Raw genomic sequence first — 21,697 nt, forward strand, 5'->3', positions numbered from 1 at the left:
AGAGCTCCGCCTTGAATAAAGGTAAGGAACCGGCTGCCCCTGCAGGAAAGCTCCCTCACTTCTGCACCTCCAGGGAGGGAACCCCAAGAAAGTTGAAGAAGCCGGGCAACGACACTAATGTCGTGGAACCTTCCAAAACATTCCGTGAGATACGTCAAGGTTGCCAAAGAGTGTGTGTGTTCGGCGAGTCTTGGCATACACCTGCCAATATAAAGGATGTCTCCTGTCCACCTTCCTGGAAAGGACAGTATGAATGATGACCTAGGAGAATAACTCGACGGGAGGGGTCACCCTCCCTACTCTACAAATACAGAGAACCCCTTAAGGATCACTGCGGGAACACACGCCTGAGGAAGCCATTGTATGGCGAAACAAGTGTCGCGTTTTTGTAAAACTATGGAAATCACACTATGAGGTGTTTTTTGAATAAGACTGTCTTCAGTTTATCATCTACAACAATATACTAGAGCTTCAATTTAATTTACACTAAAATGATTTGATGGTAGGCAACCATTTTGTGAGCAGAAAAATAAGTGAGAATGAATTCACTTGAAAATTGAGGTCTCCAACGCGAGTTTTTAGGTGATTAGAGTCCTAGTTGGTCCTTTTTCATTCTGGTAACGAAATAATATGAGAATGATGATTTTCAGGGACAGAGACAGGGCTATGAAATAATTTTTCGTATCTTCAGGTGTTTTTCCCAATTAGATCATCAGAAATAATAAATTTCAACTGTAGCACGAATACAAAGATATTATTCGTGAATCAATCATGCAGTTTTAAACTCTATTTCTACACCGGTGGTTGTGAAATATGATCGTTTGGAACTTCCTTCCTTTCTCAAATGTACCACTTGTCAAAATTGCTACACGTGTTTTGTAACATGACACCTTCGTCGGACAAACAAAAAGGATGCATTTAATGTACCTACCATTTCTACGTCAAACTATGAAGATTATCTGTCATACACAGCGAAAATACAGTATTTTTTATCTAATGTTGGAGTACATAACCCAAATATATAGAACAGATCCACTTACCATGTTTAAAAATCCAGGTAGTTGTCAACAGATAACAAAGGTAATCCAACTATGCTGCTTTTAAAATTGGAATATTCAACACTGTCACTCATGCGAAAATAGCGATGTAATATCACTTTTTATCTTCGTCTCGACCTTCACTGTTATTTAACAAGTTTCGCGGTAACACCACGCCATAAACAGCTCGAGTTGGTTTTCTTGACTTTATCACAACTTCACAGAATCTTCATTACATTCATATCACAGATAAATTTCCACCTCCCACCGGGTGGTACTTCTTTTGTCGCTGCTCGGCCAGCTAGATGTTTTATGATGGTGTGTTGTAAATTAAAATGATAGATTCACGGAAACGGCTGGCCAAGTCGTTCAACATGTTACGGGGTACTGAAGCGATGGTACGACCGACCAGACTGCTTTCTGCTTTCGGTTCCTCTCTCGTAACGAGAATAAAGGTTGCCCGAGGGCTCTTTTGTGAGCGGTTCGCTGGGTGTTGTGATTCTGCGGACCGACGGATTTACCAGCTGGGCCGGATTACTCACCTCATGGAAGAAGATACAGGGTGGGGCGAAAGTGTCAATGATGGTATATCTACAGGGAAAATGATTTTGCTAACTTTGGAAGGTAAATCGGTTTGAGGGTACTTACGTATTTTGATGCGTAGATTACGAAACCGAAAGAAAAAAAGCGGCACTCTCCCTTATTTACAAAGTTACGGCCCTTCTTTTTCATAAGACACAAGCATTTTTATTCACTAGGGCACCTTTGCATCTTATTCCTCATTCCTTGACACTTTTCACTTCAACAATCAACATTTTTTCAATGAAAATGTTGAAAAATGAACGAAGCTGCTTTTTGGTTATATATCTCTGTATTTTACGTTTTTAAGGTTAATGGCATACTTGGTACGACTGATGCTGTCAAAATTCCTAAAGTAAGTCAAATGTTTTTTGTCTTCATTAATACGACCACTAAAAACCAATTCACAATCTTAAGAATGAAGACAAGAAACATTTGAAATACTTTAAGAATATTGACAGCATCAGTCGTACCAACTATGTCATTAACCTTGAAAACGTAAAATACAGAGGTATATAACCAAAAAGCAGCTCCGTATATATTTTAACATTTTTATTGGAAAAATGTTAGTTGTTAAAGTGAAAAGTGTCAAAGAAGGAGGAATAAGGTGTAAAGGTGACCTAGTGAATACATGCTTGTGTTTTTAAATAGTTTATTTTGTGAAAAAGAAGGCTGAAAAGTTGCCCTTTTCTGAACTTTGAAGGGCCGTAACTTTGTAATTAAGGGAGAGCGCCGATTTTTTCTTTCGGATTCGTAATCGACGCATCAAAATACGTAAGTACCTACACTCAAAAATTTTTTCAAAAACGTCGGGTGCCCTCTAAACGAATATTTACCCTTTGGAAATATTCATTCGCTCGGTGAATATTTGTCAGGTAATACTTAGGTAAAATGAGAAGCATGCTACGATTCTGAAGTGAGAACGTGGCACTCTATCTCCATACCGAATTTAGGACCTGCGAAGATCGAAGGTCATATTTTATACCTTCCAATTTGCATCAGAAAACATCGGAATATACATGACTTTATTCGAAACATCTCTATCACACATTGTTCCACCTTAGCCTATACATTTTCTCACACAAATTATAACTTTTTCCACTGAGAAAATATATTTTTCGTCATAGCTGTTTTCAGTTAGTTCACCAAATTCTGACAAGAAAACACGGAATCAAGAAATAAGTTAGCTGTAAGTTAGTTAGCTAGGTGAGTATTTTCGATCCATAATATGTATACATTTTCACAAATTGATACATTTTCAAAAGATTCTTTATTCCAATCACAAGTATTGAAAGTATCTATAGAAGAGAGATAAATCTCCAACATTTGCCGATGTCCTGGAATTCAAATGTTGATATATCGTTGATATACAATAAAAAGAGGGTTGGTGGCAATATGGATCCCTGAGGAACACCAGTGTTGATGGTAGTATTTGAGAGATATCCATCTCTCACTTTATAACAATTGAGTGTTTCACCAACCACGCACTTTTTTTGATGGCCAATTTCCTCTCCTTGAAATAAAATTTGGCCAAAAGTTGCTTAATGACATCATATTCTAGTAAGCTGAAAAGAGGCAGAAAATTAAGATTTGGAAAAAATTAACAGCATCAATGTATAGAGTAGAAAATTCTCTATCGATCAGTATATTCTTCGATATAGTAGAATAAATACTTATTGAGATTTCGAGCTACAAAAACGTGACATTAAAACGGTCAAAACTTTTGAAACAATCTATTAACAGATGAAATATTAGTCCTCGAGTAAATACACTGTCAGTTTCACTTTATTTCTTTAAAAAAATACAAGAAGTGGAATGGCTACAATGGCTAATCGAGATTCTATTAAAAATACATTCCCACAGTGTTTCCATGATGGGGAAAATGTATTTGTTTGCGGAAGGCTAAACATTTTTTCGTTTTTCTATGCATATTTCCTCATGCTCTCTTCAACTGATTATTTTTTGTGAAATCAGAAATGTTTATAGTACAAGAAAATTTCCAATTTCTGTCGTCTTCTACGGTAAAATGCTAAAAGCTGATTTGTGAATGTTTTTATACGCTCCTTTCAACACAATTTTTTGTTTTGTGGCAACAAACAAGGCCTAAGCCTAAGAATTCTTAAGGCTTTTCACATGCTCTTTTCAATGGCGTTTCTTGTTCATTGGCAGCGGACCTCAATTAGAAATGTTTTCAGTAAAACATCAATTTGTGTCGTCTTCTAAGGTAAAAAGCTAATTTGTGAATGTTCTCACATGCTCTTTCCAACAGTATTTTCGTTCAGTGAAAGCGGGCCTCTATCAAAAAATTTTATACAAAAAGAAGAAGTTTGAACTTGTTTCATGTTTTCTACGGTCATTCAAAGAAATATGAAGAAGATTTTTTGAACATTTTCACATGAATTCTTCAACAGTTTTTTTTGTTGAGAGCCAGCGGACTTGTAACCTATAATGTTATAGCACGAGATAAAAAATATTTCATGAATGTTTTTACATGCCTTTTCCAAAAGTATTTTTTGTACAGTGGCAGCGGAAGCCTGCCTATCGATGTTTTTTTCCCAAAGTACTTGTATCAGAAGCCCATTTTACAAATCATCGCACATCCATGATACCGCTGCTCCTATATTCAATTACGGTGTTTCTATCACGATTCAAAAACATGATAACTTCTTTCAAATTTTGGAGTCATATTCAACAGGAAAATGAGGCATATATCGACCTCTATTAACGTAATGGAAAACTAATTATTGTCAGCTGGCAATACATATGACAGGAATCTAAGCCTAGTTTTTTCCACCACATTCGACTTCTGACAAAGAGATGGCGTAGCAACACGTGTTGTTCAATGGATGTCAACCAAAGACCGGGTGACCTCTAGATTTCCTAGTGGGAACCTCAAATTTAATAAAGATTTTGCTCAGTTTCTTGGGCAATTGCTGTGTAATTGATTAATTGTAACAGTCAATCTTTGATGTCCAGATAACTAGTCCAATAAGTATATCTCCCAAAATGCACATAAATCAGGAGTATTATATGAGTTGACTGATGGTTCTTGATGAATACTTCATATATGACAAACGGGGAGAACCTTTACCCAAAGAATAACAGAACATAGGAGTAGTTTCTTGAGTGAGAATACCGATTTCCCATTCGCAAACCTTTTGACATAAGGACATGAGCTCAATCACTACCATGACGAATTACGTTTGGGAGAGATATGTTTCAATTTTTTGGATTGCTCAGAAATTTGTAGATGTGGATGAAATTATTAGATGTAGAAAATTTACTGAATTACACCAAATCGAATTGAATTATTTCCCTCTGTTAAGTTTTCTAATGTAGAAATTGGTGATTAATTCAATACTTTTTCATTCAACGAGTTGGTAATATATCTTTTTTGATGTTTAAATTTATTTAGCTTCTATTCAAACTCCGATGAAATTGAATTGAAAGTAAAACAGGTATGATTTCAATTTATCTATTATATACTACATAAGCTGGAAAGTTTTGGGTCTAAGACATAGATGGCGCTAATCTAATTGCATTCCCGCATTTTCCGTTAGTACTAACCTTCAAAACGAAGCTGTTGAAATTTCATGAGATTCTACTCAGGAGTTTGTGAGTTATTGTGCTGAGGTGACATAATTTTTTTTATTTTTGAAACAATGGATCAAAAACAATTACATTATTATTACATGGAGATTATAATTTTGAACAAAAAAACTGAAGTCCTAGGCTTTTCTTAGGCCTAGGACTTCAGCCCGTATGTTGAAGTACTAATTAGGTAGGTAAGGTTAGGTTAGGTTAGGTTAGGTTAGGTGAGGTGAGGTTAGGTTAGGTTGTGTTAGGTTAGGTTAGGTTGGGTTAGGTTAGGTTAGGTTAGGTTGGGTTAGGTTAGGTTAGGTTAGGTTAGGTTAGGTTAGGTTAGGTTAGGTTAGGTCAGGTTAGGTTGGGTTAGGGTAGGTTAGGTTGGGTTAGGTTAGGTTAGCTTCTGTTTTCTTTCTCAGGCCCAGGACATTTCAACCCATATGTTAAAATACAATAAGTATGAATATGCCTGAGAAAGTTATTTTATAGCCAAGTACATGTTGTAGTTTTGTGAACTGTTATAAAGTGGAATTCTCACACACCAGAAATAATACGGTGATCGCTGTCTTAAACTTTCACTCAACATCTCATAACGCCAGATGTTAGCGATCCGGAGTTGCTGAAGCCAATAATTTACTTTTCATGAGTTTTTCTCTTTGGAGTGGTTGAAGATATGAAAAATGGAATATTCGCCACAAATACAGAAAAACTGTACGCAACTCCCAGATGGGAGAAACTTGCCGTAACTTTTTATGAACTTCATAAAAAAGTTTTCGACAACTTTCTGCGATGATACTTCTGGCCGCGAAGCCTGAAAGCAACACTCAATGTCTTCACCAAAGTCTTTTATTGCTTTTTCGATGAATTTTTTATTGTCACTTGACCGCTTTGATCATAGTTGCCATTAAGGAAACTGTTATAAAAGTTAGGAACTCCTTCTGCCTTATTCCATGTCGTAATCACGCAAAAGTGAGGAGACACTCATCTTTTTCAGAAAGACGAATTATTAAACTTCACCAGTTAATTGACAAAAGTGAAGATGAAGGATTTTCCGTGAAAATTTTCGCGAAAACTTGTCGTATACAATGTTATATGATGGAATTGGTCGATTCCTAATGAACATCCATAACAATATTGATATTTTCATTCATTAGGTTGTTTGAAGGGTTTGGTCCATGTCAATGTCATGAGCTTTTGTTGCTTCACATCCCAATAAATATGTATTCTACTGTGTCCTGGTATATACTGATCAGTAGATAATTTTGAACTCTGTACAGAGATTTTTGTCCAATTTTGTCTACGAATTCAAATTGAACCAAAGCGCTGTTGAAACAGCCCGTAAAATTAACCAGGCATTGAGCAATGACAGTTTTAATGGATGCACTATTCGACGTTGGTTGCGAAATTTCGTTTCGTATGTTTTAGCCTTGAAGATGAGTCTCGAAGTGGTGGACTTTCAGTTTTGAGGACATTGGTGGAAACTGACCCGTCACAAACGGTACGTGGTACGTTCTATGCGGTTCTTGATGGTTTAGTATAGAAACAGCTTGAAAAGTGAGAGCTCCACAGTTTGAACGATCCACAGAAATTGACACCTTTCAAAGTCTGTTCTTCGTTGCCTTTACGCAACCAAAGCGATCCTTTTTCAGATGGGATCGTTACGTGTGATGAGAAGTGGATTCTTGCGGGTTGCGGCGATGAGTCGAATAAACCAACTCACTTTGGACCTAACCTAACCTAACCTAACCTAACCCTTTGTGGCAAAATCGCCGAAATGTACCGGAAATTGCATCTGTAGCAGCCCGGCACTGGTCAACAGAAGAGGTCCGATCCGGCTCCACGACAACTCCCGTCCACACGTTTCATAAATCACCCTCCAATTTTTCAATCCAATTGAGAACTTTCGCCAACCGACTACTATCTTTTCAAGCAGTCCGATAACTTTGTCATCGGTAGAACCGTTGTGAATCAGAACCGTCAAAAACGGCCTTCGTCGACTTCATCGAATTCCGAGCACAATATGTTCATGCTGACGAAATTAATCGACTTATGTTAGCGAAAGTGAACTGATTCAAGTGGCGCTCATTCCATCAAATGTCATTGTCACTGTCAAATGTCATTGTCACTGTCAAATGTCACAAATGTCAAATTATTCATTGAGATATACAGTTTGGAGAAAACACATAAAAACGGACAAACTTTTTTAAATAACCTGTGTATTTCTTCTAGAGAGAGTATTTCAATATTTTCCAGGTCTTCATTGCTCCCCTGGTTTATTTGTCCCCAATAAACAAAATTTTCGAGAACCATAGAATATCTCATTGTTCTGAGATTTGTCCTTTCCAAAAGAGGATTTTGGAACGCCATCAGTTATTTAAGATATATGAGGATATTATGGGCTCTTTCAGTTTTTGATTTGGCAGCGGAGCAGGTAAAAAACAATGTAAAACATGAATGAAACAACCATTGTGTTTATATTCATTTTATTCAATCTGTTATGTACAAAATCATTATTTACAGGTTAAAATCGTCAGGAATCCGCTTGTTAAAATGTCACGTGCACTAGATTAAAAATACACAAAAACAAAACAATTTCTAGAAATGAATGTGCACGTTTTTAGATATGGCAAATATGTACTAAATATTACATTCGAATGCGGGTACAAATATGGTCTTCATTGATTTATTTTCTAACATCAGTGAACTTATTTAATTGCGGATTCAAAAAAGAACCAACACCTTGGACATTAACAAAACATTTTTTTTCAAGATGAAATTTGTATTCAAACCAAAGCTTTGGAAAGACACGCCTCTATTTGAAGTGTGCTCCTCTTAGTTTAACATTTAGAGTATTTTCGTTTTTCAAATACTCTAAAAGTGACTATTGAAAATTTAATAGACACCCCAGTATATTTTTAATCACTTCCGAAAACAAAAACTTATGAGGAATTAGAAGTGTCAACATAGTGAAACTATAATAGAAACTCCTGTGGATTATTTTGGAAAAATTACAGAGGAAATTCACAGAAAATATTTTAAAAAATTTTCATTTGTTCTGAAAACAAACAGATAATAGAATTTGGTTCGTGTTGCATTGTACGAAATGAAATTATTCAAACTTGTGCATTAACAATATAAAATCCCTGATTCGAAATTGAGAAATGCTGGTTTCTCTCTAGGGTGTCAAAATTTAATATCCTGAATTTTGAAATTGAAGAAGATTTTGGAGGAATATTCCACCCTGTAGCTGTCTATTACTCTGGATCACTTCACTAGTAAAAACAGACTCACAGGAGAGTTTTCATAAGTCTTGGCATACCTAAATTTTGAGGAATATCATAAATCACCCCATGTATCCTAAAAACTGTTGGAAAATCTGTACCAAATCAAGAAAAAATTTGTTGATGAATGAAATAATTCAAATATACGTCCAACCGTATTGATAAACTTCAAGTTTTTTGGTATTACATAATAATTATTTTCATTTCTCCAATTTTCAGATTGTTTTTGTTTCATTTCAAACCGTTGTCTCTCTGCAACTCTTTGAGGATACTACAGATGGTAGTGCATCCAATTTCAATATCACGAGATATTTTTCCATCATCATCACTAAGAATGTTTTTTCCTCACACTCGAGTTATACAGAAATTCATTTGCAATAAAAAATATGGTGGTATATTGAACTCCAGACCCCAGCTTGACAACTGGATAACTCTGAAACTGACTAAGATATGACGAAAAAACCGTCAAAATTGGAATTTGATAAATATGTGCCAAAATTTGGTACTGAAATAAGACACTATAAGTACGTTCCAAATATTCTTGCCGTTTTTTTGTATGTTCATAATTTGTAATAGCCTCAGACTGGGTCTGAGGGATTGCAAAGTGCTGGTCAATTTTGTTAACCAACCAAGTTACACGTTAACCCACGATAGAAGTATTTAACTGGCAAATATTCAGCAGGGATGATAGTACAAACCTGCTGAAGAAGAAACTACAGTGAATAATCAGTACTGCCTAATTCTTTTTTCATTATTCCAAAAGCCAAAGTGAAACTCTGTTATCCATTTGGAACAATCAATAATTGGCGGAGCTTTTCAACACTAAATTTTCACCAAAAGTTTCACTTTTGATGAATCTCCTTTGCACTCAGTTGTTTGCTTCAGAAACTCGACAAACAAGCTTTTCTCTGCCTTCTTCATCAGTTTGTAGTAACATTCCAGCAATTCTTATCACAAAGGCAACTATATATCAGTATAACGGTCATAGAGATTCGAAACAGGATATTTTAATGAACAGTATTCCAGTTGTTGGAAAGAGTTTTGGCAGTAGAATGATTTGTTTCTGGTAAGTTTACTCAGGAGCTTGCGATAATTGCACGGTTTGATATGAATGTCTCGAAGAATCTAGTGAATCCCAGAAATCATCTGGCTTCATATATAGTTATTTCTTCGGTATCTGTGATGTTTCACTTGGACACAAAATGGATTTGTGATCTCAATTTTCTTTGATCTTACTAGAGCTTTCGACTCGGTCGATATTTCTTTCATATCTGATAAATTGAATAATCTTGGTGTCCGCGACCCAATCAATGATTGGATCGTGTCCTTCCTCGAACGAAGAAAGTTCATTGTTAAGATTGATGACGTCATCTCGGAGGAATTTGAAACAGATATTGGTACACCCCAGGGAAGCATACTCGGTCCTCTAATTTTCCTCATTTTCATTAACGACTTTCCCATTCACATATCTCAAGGAAGGGTGCTTATTTATGCAGATGATACTTGCATTACTGTGTCAGATACTTCATCTGAAAGACTATCCGAAAAGGTCAACACAATCCTTATAGAGTTCGAGGACTGGTGCTTTAAATAATAAATTTGAATTTGAATTTCGACATACTTTTGCTACTTCACTAATTCATAATTGATATTTATTATTTCATTGGTTCCAAACTGTAATTTAGAATGTGGTACAGATTTTCCTCATAGTCCTCGAGATACCAAGAGCATTTCCTTCAAACGACACACTGTAAAAATTCGAGGATCAAGCCACGGAAGAATAAAACAATAACCACATACACTGTGAGCGAGGAAACCCCAAACCTATCCCAGTCTCACCTACCAACGAACTTCATACGAAATGTCTATGTACAAAGATGGAAAATTTCAAAAACTACCTACTCGATATAAACAATCACACACACTTTGTCCCGTTATAATTGAACAGACACCAAGTCGCACTGGTCAAACTCTGGCTCAGGGGTGACATCAGGCCTTTTGGAGCTAGTACCACCCCTCTCCGAGTGCTATACCGATATCTCCTGGATCTGCACCCTCTTCTTCACCGTACCCCCAGAGGAGAGGTTACTAGAAGTCCTCATCGGAGGCGGAGGCTTTTCCTTCCTCTGCAACGTGGGGCAGTCCTGGAAAGGACTGCTGGGGACGATTGTGTAGGACGGGGGCAGCTCGTGTTTCTCCTTCTTAGTCATTACCGGAGACTGTCTTGCTGAGCTTCCCGGCGTGGAAGGTCGCTGGGACATGGGGATCGTCTCCGTGGAGGGGGTGGAGTTGCTGCGGGCGTGGTGCGACCTGGTGGGGTTTTGTCGTCTCTTGTCGCGCTCTCGTTGGTAGTAGATGCCGGCGAAGATGAGCATGTTGAGGACTAGAAGGAGGCAGCCTACGCCTACGGTGACTCCAAGGGCGGCAGTGTAGCTGTAGTAATGGCGGGTGGCTAGACGTTGGAGGAGCTCCTCGCTCTCTTCGTCGAGGCCATCTGTTGATCAGAAAACATTTTTAGTCATAGATTCATAGAACATTTTTAATAAGACCTCTACAGTTGTAGAAAATCTATCAGATTATGTCGAAGATATTTTCTGGGTTTGTTGGCAGATTTTTATGAGTCAGGCGTCGTCAGTGGTACACGTGTTGACTGCGAGGTCGGAAGTTATGTCTCGCACATACCACTGATACATACCAGATTTTGTCCTCATTGAAGCAATTTGAACTGTTGAGGTGCAATATTGAAACATGTTTTTTGTATTTCATTCGGACGAATGTTCATCAGTTTTTTTTTTTTTGGCTGCCCCCAAGAAATAACTCCCATAATTGCTTTTGTCTAGGAAATTCCCTTCATTGTTAACGCCACTGAGAGCTGAATGTGTCTATTAATTAGAGGTGTATGCCGTCGACTCTAAAAAAATGATGGATGGATGGTGCGCGTTGAAATAGTTGTCATTTACGAGAACATATATTAGAGGCGGAGTTGCGAACCGCGGAATTTTACATCGCATACAGGACCGGAGTTGTTACAAAGGATCTTCTTTATAAATATACAGGGTATATTCATATAGAGAAATTTCATTGGAGCATCCCTTGTTAAGATACAGCCCAGAAATTAACCTGACGTTTTGTAATTCCCAAAAGACACTTAGCCAGAAATTTATTTGTTTTACCCCATGGTTGTAAGGGGTGGAAAACGCAACCCCTAAAATTCATTTCCGATTTAACTTTTTTTCTTATCATTTGTTTACCATTTAAACATTTATTTCCGATAGGCTGTTTCATTCCAAACAAAAAATGAGTTTTTTGCCCAAAATAAAGCAGTTCGCAGCAAAAAATTATTTGTGGAACAACTACAGAGATACATCGTCATAAATGCGAAAATACGAAACTAATCTATCTAGTAGGTCGCTATTAGCGATAGTGACAATTAAATTGGTATGACGCTGTCAGTTTGTGATTTTCGAAATTGAATTGATACTAATTGTGTGTTGTTGTTAAGTTCTTAATTTGTTACTTTAATAATTCACTTGTTATTAAAATGGCATACACAAATGAGGAAATGGCTGATATGCATTACGCTTACGGTCTGTCGCAAAGGAATGGGTTATAAGCTTCTAGAAGATATGCTGAAGTGTATCCTCAACGGCAGCATCCTTCACATAGAATATTTACTCGACTTCATCAACGATTACGAGAATATGGTTCATTCGACAAAAGAACGCAGGATTGTGGTCGCCATCGAGAAGTACGAACACCACAGCTCGAGGAAGCAGTACTTAATTTGATTAAAGAACAACCTACTACCAGTACTAGAAAGATTGCTTTCCAGCTAAATGTTGATCATATGACGGTATTTCGAATTTTAAAAGAACAACTCTTATACCCTTACCACCTGCAACGAGTACAGGCACTGTTACCGCGAGACTTTCCAAACCGTCTGGAATTTTGCAATTGGATGCTGGAAATGAAATGATTTGAAGAAATTGTGACTTTCTGATGACGATAGAATTCACAGACGAATGTAGTTTTTCTCTGGACAAGATTATTAATTTTCATAATTACCACATATGGGCTAATGAAAACCCTCACGCTATTGTCGAAACTAACCATCAAGAACAGTTTTCTCTTAACGTGAGGCTCAGAGTTATTGGGGATGATTTAATTGGGCCTCATTTTCTACATCCTCGATTAAATGGTGAGCAATACGTACAATTATTAAGAGAAATGCATCCAGTACTGCTGGAGTAAGTTCCTTTGGGCGTCAGAAAGGACATGTTTTTTATGCATGATGGGGCTCCCGACCATTTTAGTCAAGTAGCACGTCAGCATTTAACTGAAACATATGCAAATCAGTGGATAGATCGAGGAAGACCACAGAACTGGCCCGCTCGATCCCCGGATCTCAATCCTCTCTATTTCTCTATTTGGGGCCACTTACAACATTTGGTTTATCGTACTCCTGTTCGCGATGTAGAGGACTTAAGAAACCGCATCATCGATGCGTGCAGGGTAATCAGAGAGACTCCAGGAATATTTGAGCGAATACGTGGCTCAATGCGCCGACGTCTAGACGCATGCGTAATATCTGAAGGTAGACATATTGAACATTTACTATAATTTCTACATGTTGTGTGTTTTGTTATTAATGAATTAGTTTTGTTTATTACCCTTTAATCGTTTAATGCAGGTACTAACTACAAAATAATTTTTTGGTGCGAACTGGTTTATTTTGGGCAAAAAACCCAAGAGACATTTTCTAAATGGTAAACAAATAATAAGTCAATAAGTTGAATTGGAAATACATTTTAGGGGTTGCGTTTTCCACCTCTTACAACCATGGGGTAAACCAAATAAATTACTGGTTAAGTGTCTTTTTAGTAGTGCGAAACGTCAGATTGATTTCAATATTGTAACTTTTTCAGAGCTTCTGAGAAAAACTGTTTTACAAATTTTATGTACCCCCTTTAAGGGGGTGTATCCAATGATACACCTCCAATGATGCTCCAATGAAGTCTCTTTGTATGAAAGATCCTATCTTTTTTTCGATGAGGAATCACCTCCTTACATGTTTTACACTTATTCAGTTGCACCCTGTATTTCATTATTCAGAAGGCCTTGATGTTCAATTTTGAAATCATTGAAACCGAAAATGATAGACATGAACTATCTGATTTGAAATGAGTAATTCATATCAGTAGAGTGGATTTATTAACCATTTTAAATACGTTATATTTAATAATTTCTATCTATTCAATAAGAGTTATAACGATTCCTATGATTGAAAAATGATCAGAAGACAAATTTCAATTATATTTCAATCATATCTTTGAAAAGTCAAAGAAACGTTTCTGCCTCAATTCTTAAATGTTATCAAATTATATCAATGAAGACAGAACCTTTGACCTCGAAATCATGGAAGGCCTGAAGAAAAATGTAGTTGAAGACGATAAAGAAGAGGACTTTGGAAATACTACATAATCATAAATGTGTAGAATAGAAACAATAATTTGGAACTCGTTTCTTTCTTTTTGTTCATTCAAGAAGTTATTGATATCAATTACATTAGAATTGAAATATATTACAAGTATGTTCCTAAACAAGTCTATAACTACAAGGGCAGGTGGGTGTTGTTAATGAACGAAAGAAACGTGAGGTACGAAACGTTTCGTCTACTACTGCGGCAGACACCATCAGTGGTATGTGCTATGACTGCGAGGACGATGGTTATATTCGTATCTCTACGTTGTTGGGTCATATTTTGTAAACCAACAGGCATATTTGTTTCTCAAATCGTTCTGTTGAGTGAATCCCGTTACGCCGGAGAAAATAGTGGATATTTCTCTTGTTGTACAGCATGACGGAAAAAATCCTTTGCCATGAGTTTAAAGATAAGCCGATAGCGGATTTGCTTTGCAGTGTATGTGGTGCATCAAAAAATTTCGACGGTCAGTTTGGATCTTAAAAGACGTCTTTTGGATGTTTGTTTGTAGCCTGAGTTTTTGATAGAAGGAAACTATAGAACTTGTAGTGATTTGGTGGAATTCAGGATAATAACTTTACGAAAGGTGCGAGTATAATAATGCTTTGGTGAATGAAGCTTTTAAGTGCGGAAATACAGTTCAACTGACTTTCCAGTTACTCTACTTCACGAAAAACATCATGAATAGGATAGTGAAGTATTTCTACTCCAGATGAAGCTGTGGGTTTCTCCAGGGTTTTCCCAGCAATTGAACAAGAATACGCCATCGACTGAAAATTGCTCTGGATTATATTCTTTGTTCTTTTACTCACCAATACTCACCACGCCATGAGTCATGTTCATTATTGAATATTGTGAAAATGATCCAATCCCTCATTTACCAGCGACATTCAGATACATAGGGTCACTGTTTTTCGAGTTTGAACCCCGTGGATTTTTGGAATTTCTTCCTGACGTTTCGAAATTCCAAAAATCCACGGCTTTCAAACTCGAAAAACAGTGACACTGAAAACTTCAGCCATGAAAGTCTAAACCATTTTGTCATTCAGATATGTAATTCGAACACGACCCTGAAAGCACTAACTAAAATGAAGGAAATCGTACTGCCGAACCTGCATATTATCAATCAAGTCTGATTTATTTATCAGTTTTGTTGTGTCATCTGAAACGACGTGCATATTTCCGGCTGATAAATCCTCTCGCTAAACAGGATTCAATTCCTGAACTGTTGGATCGAAAGGAACGTACACCAGATATCCGGTGATTGAACGTTCATGACAGATGAGTCCTTGTAATGGATACAGATTTGAATCGGATTCCTTCTGCATTATCGATGATTTGCAGAAAGATAATTGGAATTTGTCGAGAGGGGGGTGGAGAAAATTTTCAAAATCTGTATTTGGATTCAACGACAAAGTATTTTGCACAACAAGGTTTTCAATAGTTCCGGGTTGATTGAAGTTTTGGGCGGATTTTCAAATGAAGAGCAATCTCCCACTTCGTAAGAGTTACGCCGGTTTGATTCTTTTGATGATTTGACTCTTCACAATGTCAAAATACCAATTACTAGTCATTCAAGTTCGTTAACAGATACTGACTTAATGATTACAAGCTCTAATCCTGTGAAAATACATTATAATCCAGTAACTTTGTCGCGTGAAAGTATGGGGTGATATGCGTCAAATTCGGTAGTTCTGATTTTTTGCAGACTTATTTTTGATGTTGGCCTAATGGATAATTCAAGTTTGTGACCTCGGGCGCCGTACACAACTGTCAAAAAATCGAAAAAAACCGCGAAAAATCAGGTTTTTTCCTCCAATTTTAGCGATATTAACCCTAAAGGACTAGTTTTTGTTATTCGGCAGTTATGATTTTTTGCAGACTTATTTTTTATATTGGCCTAATGGATAGTCAAAGTTTGTCACCTCGGGCGCCTTACACAACTTTTTCAAAAAATCGAAAAACCGCGAAAAATAGTTTTTTCCTCCAATTTTGGCTATAATAACCCTAAAGGACCAGTTTTTGATATTCGGCAGTTATGATTTTTTGCTGAATTATTTTTTATATTGGCCTAATGGATAATCCAAGTTTGTGAACTCGGGCGCCGTACACAACTTTGTCAAAAAATCGAAAAACCGCAAAAAATTGTTTTTTTTTTCTTTAATTTTAGCGATAATAACCCTAAAGTACTAGTTTTTGATATTCGGCAGTTATGATTTTTTGCAGACTTATTTTTTATATTGGCCTAATGGATAATCAAAGTTTGTCACCTCGGGCGCCTTACACAACTTTATCAAAAAATCGAAAAACCGCGAAAAATAGTTTTTTTCCTCCAATTTTGTCTATAATAACCCTAAAGGACTAGTTTTTAATATTCGGCAGTTATGATTTTTTGCTGAATTATTTTTTATATTGGCCTAATGGATAATCCAAGTTTGTGAACTTGGGCGCCGTACACAACTTTGTCAAAAAATCGAAAAACCGCAAAAAATTGTTTTTTTTCTTCAATTTTAGCGATAATAACCCAAAAGTACTAGTTTTTGATATTCGGCAGTTATGATTTTTTGCAGACTTATTTTTTATATTGGCCTAATGGATAATCAAGATTGTGACCTCGGGCGCCTTACACAATTTTGTCAAAAAATCGAAAAACCGCGAAAAATAGTTTTTTCCTCCAATTTTGGCTATAATAACCCTAAAGGACTAGTTTTTAATATTCGGCAGTTATGATTTTTTGCTGAATTATTTTTTATATTGGCCTAATGGATAATCCAAGTTTGTGAACTCGGGCGCCGTACACAACTTTGTCAAAAAATCGAAAAACCGCGAAAAATTGTTTTTTTTTCTTCAATTTTGGCGATAATAATCCTAAAGTACTAGTTTTTGATATTCGGCAGTTATGATTTTTTGCAGACTTATTTTTTATATTGGCCTAATGGATAATCAAAGTTTGTGACCTCGGGCGCCGTACACAACTTTGTCAAAAAATCGAAAAACCGCGAAAAATTGTTTTTTTTTTTCTTCAATTTTGGCGATAATAACCCTAAAGTACTAGTTATTGATATTCGGCAGTTATGATTTTTTTCAAACTTATTTTTTATATTGGCCTAATGGATAATCAAAGTTTGTGACCTCGGGCGCCTTACACAACTTTGTCAAAAAATCGAAAAACCGCGAAAAATTGTTTTTTTCCTCCAATTTTGGCTATAATAACCCTAAAGAACTAGTTTTTGATGTTCGGCAGTTCTGATTTTTTTGCAGACTTATTTGTGATGTTGGCCTAATGAATAATCCATTTTTTTTTGCGTTTCAGTTGTTGGCTGGCCGGCTACCCATAACGTGAGTGCCGTTTGAACTCAGAATCTACAGAATGTCTGATCCAAGTGCAACTAACTAACTAACTAACTAACTAACGAATGAACGAACGAACGAACGAACGAACGAATGGACGAACGAACGAAAGAACTAACGAATGAACGAACGAGCGAACGAACGAATGAACGAACGAACGAACGAACGAATGAACGAACGAATGAACGAACGAACGAACGAACGAACGAACGAACGAACGAAAGAACGAATGACCAACGAACGAACGAAAGAACGAACGAACGAACCAACGAACAAACGAACGAACGAACGAACGAACGACCTAACAAACGATCGAACGATCGAACGAACGAACAAACGAACGAACGAACGAATGAACGAACGAATTGAATGAATGAATGAATACATGGGTGAATAAATGAATACGTTAATGAACGGAGGCATGCATGAATAGACTAAATAATGAATAAACGAATGAACGAATTGATATATGGGAATTATTTATTGATGAATTTAGAGTTGATTGTAGGAATTTGGTGTGCTAATGGGGTGCTAAGTTAATTGTTCTAATATGACGAAGACCACTTGGAAAACTTACCCATCTCCGAGTCGAGGTCAAGGTCATCGTCAGCAGTCGTATTCGGGACGCACTCCGTCCCATCTCCGGCTGCCATTCTCGAATCCGTCATCGTCGCGGGGTGGAGCGGAGGCGGCAATCTGGTGAACGATTCTGCTCTGACCGCTCCTATAATAAACAACAAATGTCCATTCCATGACGCACTCGATCACAGTGTTTGATGGAATAGCAGCAATATCGAGACGGACAACAAAGATGGATGTTCGTCCGGCGAGTATGTATCCAGTTTTATCTGTACTGTTACGCTAAAGGATACGTTGGAAATAGTAGAATATTTGTTTGATTTCCTCTATTAGTAGTGATAGTTTTCGGTTGTTTTTTTTCATCAGGTGGGAAAGGGATCAAAACATTTTCGTAGGTGAACAATACTTTATTTGGAAGTGGAATTGACAGATGCAACTTTCAAGCTAGCGACTGGGCGCCATCTGGGAACAAAATTGAATGGAAAGAATATGAAGTCAATATCTTCACCTACTACAAAATGGCGGAACATTTAATAATTTTCTGAAGACAAACACATTAATATCGGTATTTCTAGAAATATTCCTTTTTATCTGCCATATGGTGATTCCAACAACCCGATAAGGTTTGTTAAGTCATTTTTTGTTTATAAAAAGTCAAAACAACAAAACAAAACGTTGAACAAAAATGTTCAACGACATTGAACATCATTGTTCAGTTGGAATATCCTCATTTAGTTTTCGGTTTTACTAGTAGAAAGGTACCACGCCAACAATCTCTAAAATGCTCAATTCTCGTCCATTGGAAGAAAAAATTGAAGCGATTTTTATTTACGGTGTGCGATGCGTAATTTTCACGAGATCGAAAGGATTGTCAATGAACGTTTTCCAAATCGTCCTATTTGTAGAAAATATTTCAGGGAACTTGTATCCAAATTCACAACTACCGGTAGTGTACATAACAGAAAGCCCTTAGGTCATCCGTCCATTCCGGAAGAACAGCAAGTGCAAATAATTGGTGAGATGGTAGTAAATCCTGAACAGTCTACTTATTCCGTCGCGAATGTTTGTGAGGTGTCTCCTTCTACTGTGTGGAGACTTTTGAAGAGGAATAGGTATCAATCATACAAAATTAAAATGGTACACCAATTAACTGAAGACGACCCTGATCGAAGAACAGAATTCTGCGAAATCATGATGGAAACCATTGCAAGGCATCCTACCTATCTCCACAATATTTTTTTTTTTTTTTTTTTTTTTTTTTTTCTGATTGATTCGGCCGTTACTTGATGAAGATCCATAGTAATTTCACAAACTACACTTAAACGATTTGATCTCCACTAACATTATTGAAAATAATCATAACATGTTTCGCTAAAACATTAGCTTTTTCAAATGATTAATCACTTGATTGACATTAATCATTTGAAAAAGCTAATGTTTTAGCGAAACATGTTATGATTATTTTCAATAAAGTTAGTGGAGATCAAATCGTTTAAGTGTAGTTTGTGAAATCCACAATATTTGTTTTAGTGACGAATGTACATTTTTTTGAACGGCAATCTTCACAGACAATATTCCTTCGAAAGATGACTATTTATAGGACAATCGAAATCTTTCACCCATCCTCTCCACCTTTTCCATTTCACCGGTTTAGCAGGAGTTGGCTGCATTCCCGCTTGATTACACGTTTCCATTTGTTGCGTATCCCTACGCTAGCCTGTCCGAATGCGTCATTGGACAAAATTTATGCAGCTCCTTTAAACTTCCCCTTGAACCAGTGTTCCTTTCTGTGGATGATCCCATCTTGGGACCACTTAATGTTATGTTGAAGAGTCCAAACATGCTCTGTCATTCCGAATTTACTGGTTTCTCCTCGCTATGTGTTTCTCTTATGCTCAGCAATGCGAACTTCCAATGGACTCTCAGTTTCACCGATATAGGATTTACCGCACTCACAGGGTATCCGGTAATGTATTTCTTGGAATCGCAGCCTGCGTTTAGTGGCTTGGTTGTGACGGCTCCTCTTCTTTGCTGTCTTCCAGGCCAAAATCTGGAGTAATCTTTCCGTTGAAGGTTTTTTTTGATGATGCCTAGTTCCATTTCGAGACCTTCCTTTGTATTACAGTGCCCGAGATGCTTTGAAGTGTTAAGATTATTTGAATAGGTGTGAGCCACAAAAAATCGGCGTGCTTAAAAGATCCACTAATATGAAACCTGACGGCACTTAGACTAATTTGGTAAATAACGCTGCGAATGTACCAAATAGGGCCTTCAATTGAACAACCAGTGCGAGAAAGCGCTTTCCATTCAATGAAACATTTTTCCGTATGCAATATCCCCGAAGAAAATAATTTTTGAACTAATGGGTGATTTTTTAAGAGGTATCAAATCGAATCAAATTTATTTCAATTTTTCAGTACAAATATGTGAAATTCAGTCATTAACATATTATGTTAAAACCACTACAAATGGGTGAAATACACCTAGGATCAGAGTGCCTGTTTGTGCTGTTTCACTCCACTCATAGTTGGAATATCTTTTAATACTACATGCTTACATAATTGAAACAAAAATTATTTATTTTTTATTGTCAATTTAGAACAAAAGAAACATAAAAGTGACAGTAAATTAAAATTTGATTGAAATTACAATGGGGGTGAAGGTCGGAAGAAAGTAAACTGTAAGTTACCTCCAGCACTAAATAATGAGTTGTTGGTAATTTATTCCAATACATATATATATATATATATATATATATATATATATATATATATATATATATTATATATATATATATATATATATATATAATATATATATATATATATATATATATATATATATATATATATATATATATATATATATATATATATAAAGAAAGATTTTATCGAGTGGGTATGATATAAAAATCAAAAATGAAACAATTAGTGGACACAACACTCCAAAAGTGGGACAAACCGCGGACACGTGTTTCTGGCTATTGGCCTCATCAGCGCGGTGCAGCCAAGTGTAAAGATGGGCAACACTTGTTTGCCGAAAGCAGGAAACAACACATATGCACGGAGTCAACAACAGGAGCCAACCGCACATTTGTGGTTCCAGTTAGAAGACCTAGAATTCCCAGGCTACATCCAGGTCTTCTAACTGGAACCACAAATGTGCGGTTGGCTCCTGTTGATGACTCCGTGCATATGTGTTGTTTCCTGCTTTCGGCAAACAAGTGTTGCCCATCTTTACACTTGGCTGCACCGCGCTGATGAGGCCAATAGCCAGAAACACGTGTCCGTGGTTTGTCCCACTCCACTTTTGGAGTGTTGTGTCCACTAATTGTTTCATTTTTGATTTATATATATATATATATATATATATATATATATATATATATATATATATATATATATATATATATATATATATATATATATATATATATATATATATATATGTATATTCCAATATATTTTCAGAATATGTCAAGTATTTTAGAATTTTCTGATATATACCTTCTGGAAGCAGATTTGAATTTTTCAATTTTTGATATTGTTTTAAGCTCCATAGGAAGCTGGTTATATAATTTTGGCCCGAAAAAAAGACGAATCTTTGCGTATGGGATTTTCGGTAATGGTGGGTTCTAACATCTTGATTATCAGTAAATCTAGATTTTTTAAAAGTTGTCGTTGTATATTTTTTTGAATTTGAAAACATCCAAATCAAACACTGGTAGCAGTAGTGTGCTCTAACATTCAGTAATTTGGTTTCTTCATACAGTTTTTGGGTTGAAAATCGTTTACCTTTCTTTA

General features: G+C 36.4%; 3 protein-coding genes across 4 annotated transcripts in view; 1 reads left to right on the top strand and 2 right to left on the bottom strand.

Annotated features, from left to right (window-relative positions):
- LOC111502092 (uncharacterized) overlaps positions 1-1,389 on the bottom strand; it is a 53,454-nt gene extending 52,065 nt beyond the window's left edge. The window contains exon 1 of the mRNA XM_023156070.2: positions 1,041-1,389. The gene's annotated coding sequence lies outside the window, so the exon portion shown is untranslated. The remainder of the gene's footprint in view (positions 1-1,040) is intronic.
- LOC141479925 (uncharacterized) overlaps positions 1-21,697 on the top strand; it is an 81,113-nt gene that overhangs the window by 6,386 nt on the left and 53,030 nt on the right. The window contains exons 1-2 of one of the 2 annotated variants that reach the window (XM_074169244.1): positions 1,373-1,661; positions 17,278-17,303. In XM_074169244.1, the coding sequence (XP_074025345.1) occupies positions 1,373-1,661; positions 17,278-17,303 (315 nt within the window). Of the gene's footprint in view, positions 1-1,372; positions 1,662-17,277; positions 17,304-21,697 lie in introns of those variants that run through there. The other variant, XM_074169245.1, reaches the window with a different exon arrangement.
- The window catches only part of LOC111502093 (neuroligin-1), a 476,486-nt gene continuing 462,715 nt past the window's right edge, over positions 7,927-21,697 (bottom strand). The window contains exons 11-12 of the mRNA XM_074169241.1: positions 17,893-18,039; positions 7,927-10,976 (exon numbers count right to left, since the gene is read on the bottom strand). Of these exons, the coding sequence (XP_074025342.1) occupies positions 10,510-10,976; positions 17,893-18,039 (614 nt within the window). The 3' untranslated portion in view covers positions 7,927-10,509. The remainder of the gene's footprint in view (positions 10,977-17,892; positions 18,040-21,697) is intronic.

The sequence above is a fragment of the Leptinotarsa decemlineata genome, unplaced genomic scaffold (assembly GCF_025532065.1).
Source record: "Leptinotarsa decemlineata unplaced genomic scaffold, Ldec_3_MD MMD2_P_RNA_scaffold_5, whole genome shotgun sequence".
NCBI classification, from domain to species: Eukaryota; Metazoa; Arthropoda; class Insecta; order Coleoptera; family Chrysomelidae; genus Leptinotarsa; species Leptinotarsa decemlineata.